The sequence below is a fragment of the Spinacia oleracea genome, chromosome 1, assembly GCF_020520425.1.
Source record: "Spinacia oleracea cultivar Varoflay chromosome 1, BTI_SOV_V1, whole genome shotgun sequence".
In the NCBI taxonomy this organism is placed as follows: Eukaryota; Viridiplantae; Streptophyta; class Magnoliopsida; order Caryophyllales; family Amaranthaceae; genus Spinacia; species Spinacia oleracea.
In genome coordinates, this window is record NC_079487.1 from 11,230,203 (window position 1) to 11,238,411 (window position 8,209).

General features: G+C 27.0%; 1 protein-coding gene across 1 annotated transcript; it reads left to right on the top strand.

The window, feature by feature from the left end:
• The first annotated feature begins 5,015 nt into the window (after nt 1-5,015).
• On the top strand, nt 5,016-5,648 carry LOC110793862 (uncharacterized). Its single transcript, XM_021998795.2, has one exon. It carries the CDS (start codon nt 5,016-5,018, stop codon nt 5,646-5,648), a length of 633 nt encoding a protein of 210 aa, XP_021854487.2.
• Nucleotides 5,649-8,209: the final 2,561 nt, after the last annotated feature.

Below are 8,209 nucleotides of genomic sequence, written 5' to 3' on the forward strand. Positions count from 1 at the left end.
AGCAAGGGGCAAAAGATAGGTAACTTTTTGTGTTTTGGGGACATGTTTTGAAAGTAACACGAATATTTAAAATGTCACTTTTGTGGGCTTGAATGTAAGCATTACATGTAGGCAAAACATTTTGTAGGTGTCAATCATTTTGGAAAGTTCAATGAATGAAATCAATGTTATTAATGAGAATGTTGTTTTTTAATTTATAACATAACATAACCAAGGCAACACAAGAAAAAGGCAGCAAGAACAAGGAAAAAGGTAACAAGAAAAAGGCAGCAACAACAATGCACAGGGGACCAACATAACAAAGGCAACACATAACATAACTTTATTTGTTCTCAGTTTGTAGTTGGTTTTCATCATTGAATCCTATACTTTAATATCCTGCTCCCAAATGGAGTAAATGACTAACACACATATACATGGGAAAGGAAATTAACTCCATTTGAGATAGGATACTAAAAGTTCAGGATACTCAGGACACACAACATCACTTCTCTAAACACATCGGCTTCTAAATGGAAAGAATGCATATCACATCATTTTAAGATGGAAAATCTTCCCACTTAGAAACCGATGTGCCGAAAGACGTAATATTCGAGTTAGAAAATCAATTCATCATTGAACAAGACAACAATAACAAAGCAGCAAAAACAAGATACAACGATCTCAGAATGTCCCCAAGCATCACCGACACAAACCCTATCCACTAACACTTAGCTCCTGAAAAGCATCAATGATGCTAATGGCGCATGAGTGTTAATGGATAGATGGGTTTGAGTCTCAGCGAATGATGACTCATCATAGATCAAACAAAACAAAGAACAAGGCAGCAATGATGACTCATTAAACAAAACAAAACAAGGCATCACATAAAAGGGACAATAAACAACACAACAAACAAGACGTAAATTGATTTTCCGATCTAATGTCAGTTTGTATGTGAAGGAAACGATTCGTTTCTTACCACATTAAAACTGGCAAAAGATCGGAAAAAAAAGGAGGATTAAGTATTGATCTCAGAATGTCCCCAAGCATCATAGTTACAACTCCAAACTACAAACACTTAGCGCCTAAAAAGTATATCAAAGACATACTAATGGTCGCATGAGTGGTTGTAGTTATTTGGACTTGCTTCTCAGCATTTAAAAGACTCATCATTGAACACATATAAACAAGGCACATAAAGGTGATACTAAACAACACAACAAACTTCCCGTGAATTGAATTTTCGATCTAATGTCAGTTTGTATGTGAAAGAAACGATTCGTTTCTTACCACATTAAAACTGACAAAAGATCAAAAAATTAAAACACGATTAAGTATTGATCTCAGAATGTCCCCAAGCATCATAGTTACAAATCCAAACTACAAACACTTAATGTAGTTATTCAATCTCAGTTTCAAACAGGAACATCAAAAAGTAATGGAGGGAGTACATGTGAAAGCACATAAAGGGGACTATAAACAACACAACAAACAAGACGTAAATTGATTTTCCGATCTAATGTCAGTTTGTATGTGAAGGAAACGATTCGTTTTTTACCACATTAAAACTGGCAAAAGATCGGAAAAAAAAAGAAGGAATAAGTATTGATCTCAGAATGTCCCCAAGCATCATAGTTACAAATCCAAACTACAAACACTTAGCGCCTGAAAAGTATATCAAAAGACATACTAATGGCCGCATGAGTGGTTGTCGTTATGTGGACTTGCTTCTCATCATTTAAAAGACTCATCATTGAACACATATAAACAAGGCACATAAAGGGGATACTAAACAACACAACAAACTTCACGTGAATTGAATTTTCGATCTAATGTCAGTTTGTATGTGAAAGAAACGATTCGTTTCTTACCACATTAAAACTGGCAAAAGATCAAAAAATTAAAACACGATTAAGTATTGATCTCAGAATGTCCCCAAGCATCATAGTTACAAATCCAAACTACAAACACTTAGCGCCTGAAAAGTATATCAAAAGACATACTAATAACAGCATGAGTGGTTGTAGTTATTTGGACTTGCTTCTAAGCATTTAAAAGACTCATCATTGAACACATATACACAAGGAACATAAAGGGGACAATAAACAACACAACAAACAAGACGTGAATTGAATTTTGATCTTCCCGTTTCTATTTTTGGACATAAATCTTGACCAAAATACCTTATATGTCCACATAATTACACCAAATACCTTAGAATCTTTTCAAATTCAACCTTCAAAATCATCACCTTTCCTTATTTAATTATTTTATCTTTCCCAAAAACCCCACCCACCCCTCCCTTTGTAAACGTCGTTGTGTTGCTTGCTTATTAATTATTAATTATTAATTATTAATTATTAATTATTAATTATTAATTATTAATTATTAATTATTAATTGGTAATTGTTAATTGTTAATTATTAATTATTAATTATTAATTATAATTATTAATTATTAATTATTAATTATTAATTATTAATTATTAATTATTAATTATTAATTATTAATTATTAATTATTAATTATTAATTATTAATTATAATTATTAATTATTAATTATTAATTATTAATTATTAATTATTAATTATAATTATTAATTATTAATTATTAATTATTAATTATTAATTATTAATTATTAATTATTAATTATTAATTATTAATTATTAATTATTAATTATTAATTATTAATTATTAATTATTAATTATTAATTATTAATTATTAATTATTAATTATTAATTATTAATTATTAATTATTAATTATTAATATTAATTATTAATTATTAATATTAATTATTAATATTAATTATTAATTATAATATTAATTATTAATATTAATTATTAATTATTAATTAATTAATTATTAATTATTAATTATTAATTATTAATATTAATTATTAATTATTAATTATTAATTATTAATTATTAATTATTAATTATTAATTATTAATTATTATTATTAATTATTAATTATTAATTATTAATTATTAATTATTAATTATTAATTATTAATTATTAATTATTAATTATTAATTATTAATTATTAATTATTAATTATTAATTATTAATTATTAATTATTAATTATTATATTAATTATTAATTATTAATTATTAATTATTAATTATTAATTATTAATTATTAATTATAATTATTAATTATTAATTATTAATTATTAATTATTAATTATTAATTATTAATTATTAATTATTAATTATTAATTATTAATTATTAATTATTATTATCATTAATTATTAATTATTAATTATTAATTATTAATTATTAATTATTTATCATTAATTATTAATTATTCATAATCATTAATTATTTATTATTTATTATTTATTATTCATTATTTATTATTCTTTATTTATTATATATTATTTATTACGGAGTATTTATTATTTACTATTCATTCAGTTCCATTCAGTTTAGTTCAGTTCAGTTTAGCTCCATTCAGTTCAGTTCAGTTCAGTTCATCTTCATTCAGTTTAGTTAAGTTAAGTTCAGTTAAGTTCAGTTCAGTTCAGTTTAGCTCCATTCAGTTCAGTTCAGTTCAATTCAGCTAAATAAAGTCCAGAAGAACATAGCCCTACTAGTGATATTTCTTCTTCGGTAAAAGAAGTGTTTATCTACACTACTAACTTAAAGAGACTACTCTAGCTGTAGACAACTAAGGAAACTTAATTATGTGTTAAGTACGTGTTGATGTTGTTGGATATTTTGTCATCCATAATCAATTATGTTTGAACTCTTTGGAGGCTGAAAATTAAACAGATGGGGTTAAAGGATATGGTGACAAATTTTACTTGTGAGAAGTCTCGATCCAAAATCAGTAACAATCTAATCTAATCTAATACTCCGTATATATTATATATATAAATGAGACATATTTGCTGAAATATTAGAGCGCCACCTAGGATTACTATAGGTTTCGTATAATGAAAAAAAAGATTTCTAATTTATTTTTGAATTAAAAAAATCAACTACCACGTAGATAATTAATTAGGTGCCACATAGATAATATAATTAATTAATTACTAATATATACAACTCCATTCAAAATCAAACACTCTAAAAATTAAAAAATAAATCTAAAGTAAAATTCATCCAAAGATCAAACACTAATCTATAATAAAATTAAAACCAAAATCAAACACTAATCCAATATTAGAGCGCCACGTAGGAAATCTAATGGTTTTGGCCAATGAAAAATAAGATTTCAAATTAATTTTAATTAAATTAATTACTAATATTACGCGTATACAATTTCATCCAAAATCAAACACTCTAATAATTAAAAAAAAATCTAAAATGATATTTAATCTAAAATCATAAAACTAATCTAATATAATATACTACGTATAAAATATAGCAGTTAGTATATCTAGGGTTTTTATTTTAACTTAACAATTAAATAAAAAATCTAGTCTAAAATAAAATAAAATTCAATTCAATTCAAAATCAAACATTAATCCAACATTAGAGCGCCACGTAGGAAATATAATGGTTTCAGCCAATGAAAAATAAGATTTCAAAATTAATTTTGAATTAAAAAAAGTCGAGTGCCACGTAAATAATTAATTAAATGCCACGTAGATATTTTTATTAATTAATTATTAATATTACGCATATACAATTTCATCCAAAACCAAACACTCTTACAACTAAAAAATAAATCTAAAATGAAATACAATTCAAAATCAAATATTAATCAAATCTAATATATATAATTGGTATATATAAGAGTATATTTATTTTAACTTAACAATTTAATAGAATTCGTGCATCGCATGAGCTAAAATCTAGTATATATATAAGAGGCATATTGCTGCTGGGGTGTCCAAAAGAGCTTTGGTGGCTTGGGATTCGGTGTGATTGCCCAAGTCTGCTGGTGGTTTAAATATCACTTGTGTGCGAATGTGGAATCAGGCAGCCATATGCAAATTGTTGTGGTGTTTAACACAAAAAAAAAGATAAGGTTTGGGTCAAGTGGGTGCATGGTTATTACATTAAGCAACAGGACCTCACCACTATGCCTATACCCTCTCAAGCATCTTGGTTGGTGAGGAAAATCCTAAGTGTTAGGGATTATTTACTTAGTTTTGCTGATGGTATTGATGTTTTATCTGATGCAAGCTTCTCTGTTAAAAATGTTTACAGTGTGTTGAGGGGTGATGTGCAAAAGGTTGAGTGGAGGAAGTTGACCTGCAACAACCCTGCTCCTCCTAAGTGTATATTTATAGTATGGTTGGATGCTTTAAACAAAATGGTTACGTGTGATCGCCTTATCAAGATAGGTATTGCTTGTGAACCCATTTGTTGTCTTTGTGAGAAGGCTTCAGAAAATGTTTGTCATCTATTTTTTGAGTGTGAATATTCTGCTTCTGTTTGGAGCTGCGTTTTACAGTGGTTTGGTGTCAACAGGAGACCTCGAAATTGGGAGGAAGAGATGCAATTTATAGTGACCCAATTCAAGTCTAACTCTGTAAAACATCAGATGTATAGGATGATGGTGTCTGTTGTAGTTTATCTCCTATGGAGGGAAAGGAACCAACGAAAATTCAAGCTGGTAAAGAGCAACTCAGAGACTATTGTGAAGGAGGCACAATACATGATCTACTCTAGAAGCCTCAATGTGTCGAGATTAGCATGTTGTTTACCATAGTTTGCTTCTTTGTTTGTTTTGTGTTATTTGCCTTTTGGCAGCCTGGTTTGTACGAAGTTTGTACTCTAATGTTTTTGTTTAATATAACAGCTCTATTTTACCCAAAAAAAAGGAGGCATATTTGTTAAATCATTATAGCGCCACGTAGGATTACTAATGTTTTCGGCCAATGAAAAATGAGATTTCTAATTTATGTTTGAATTAAAAAAATTAATTGCCACGTAGATATTTGAATTAAATAATTACTAATATATACAACTCCATCTAAAATCAAACACTCTAATAATTAAAAAATAAATCTAAAATACAATTCATCCAAAGTTAAAAACACTAATCTAATCTCAAATAAAATAAATAATATTCAATTTAAAATCAATCATTAATCCAATATTAGAGGGCCACGTAAGAAATCTAATGGTTTATGCCAATGAAAAATAAGATTTCAAAATTAATTTTGAATTAAAAAAAAGTAGAGTGCCACGTAAATAAATAATTAAGTGCCACGTTGATGTTATTATAATTAAATTTTAATATTACGCATATACAATTTCATCCAAAAACAAACACTCTCATGATTATAAAAAAAATCTAAACTTAAATTCAATGTTAAATCAAAAAGTAAACCTAATATATAAAATTGGCATATACATATGAGTTTTATTTAAACATAACAATTTAATAGAATCCGCTGCATCGATCGCACGGGCTAAAATCTAGTATATATATATATATAAAGGGGAGTTTTTTTGGAGAGCATTCGGAGCACCACATATGATTTCCATCTCATCAAACAATAATTTTATTTTAGATTTATTAAAAATTAAAAATACATAAATAAAGACCGGTACAAGATAATAAGAGATAAAGATAAATAAAACTCAGTAAAAGATAACAAGACAAAAAAGAAGATAAATAAAGACTCGGGTAAAAGATAATAAGATTTAAAGATAAATAAAACTCAGGAAAAGATAATAAGAGAAAAATAAAACATAGATAAGTAAAGACCCGGTAAAAGATAATAAAAAATAAATTTACTAGGAAGTGAAAAAGATAAATAAAACTCAGAAAAAGATAATAAGAGAAAAATAAAACATAGATAAATAAAGACCCGGTAAAAGATAATAAAAGATAAATTTATTAGGAAGTGAAAAAAAAAAAAAAAAAAAAACGCAGTCAAAAGATAAAATGAGAAAAATAAAAATAGATAAGTGAAGAGTCGGTAAAAGAAAATAAGAGATAAATTTTGAACATTTTTATAAGACAAATAAAATTCGGTAAAACATAATGAGAGAAAAAAAAAATTAGATAAATAAAAACTTGTTAAATAATAATAAGAGATAAAATTTGAAATTTTTTAATAGATAAATAAAGATCCATTAAAACTGTCATAGTCATTGATTATAAAAACAATCACTGTTCTAACTTGCGCTTAAAGTTGAAAAAAATATCTCATTAAAAAAACATTTAACCCGTACATCGCACGGGCTTTAAATCTAGTATATATATATATATATATATATATATATATATATATATATATATATATAAAGGGGAGTTTTTTAAAAAGCATTTAGAGCGTCCACATAGGAGGGTATAGTCACAAAATCAAAATTTATTTTATTTTTAAGTTAATATAAAAGAAAAAAAGGATAAAATATATTAAACTAAACTATAAGATAAATATTGAGTATAATGAGATAACCTCTATTAATTTTATTTTAAGTTAATATAAAAGAAAAAAATAGAATAAAATATATTAAACCATAAGGACGAGACATAAGTTGGAGAGTAGTGTCACAACAATCGCCTAAAATCAACTAGCCAAGTATGGCCGGAAAGCACATATAGATTAGCCGTGCAATGGAGAGATGCCTTGACATAAGTTTTGATAGGAGGTAAAGGGGAGATTTTGCATAACGTTTGACACAAGTTTTGTTGTTATGAGGAGGGTAGGACTCCATTGGTGTAGACACTTGGGTTAGGTTTTACAATTACAAGCTACTGTTGGAAAGGAGGGCAATCCTTATCTTCGAGGCGAGTGTCTTATGTGTATGTGGATCAATTATACACCGAGTTCGAGCAGGACCCGGGTACAGCATGCCTTACCGGCAGGGCACCCTTATATTAAGAACACTATGTTAGGACTAATATATGCTCCAAGAACATCCTTGATATAGGAATTTCGAATCCTATCCTGAACAATTTCGAAAATGTTCTATGAAAACAAGAGAGGTAATTGTTTTATGTACTCCGTATGAGATACTTTGGTTATTCCAATAATGTGAAACAAATGTTGAGCTTTTTCTTTTGATCTCCTATGATAGAAAGAACTTAATTATAAATTTGTAACATATTTTAAACTATTATATTGTGAAAATTCAAGTCTTAACTTTCTAGAGAGAAGTTAGAGAATAACAAGCAAAAGTCAACTTGAACTCTTTCCATCCAAAACCTAGCGCCATGGAGGAGGAGACGCCGTCTCCAAATCCAACAGCAAGGAATCAAGATGAAGATGAGGTGATGCATGATCTAAATATCAACAGGAAATATGAAACAAAAGC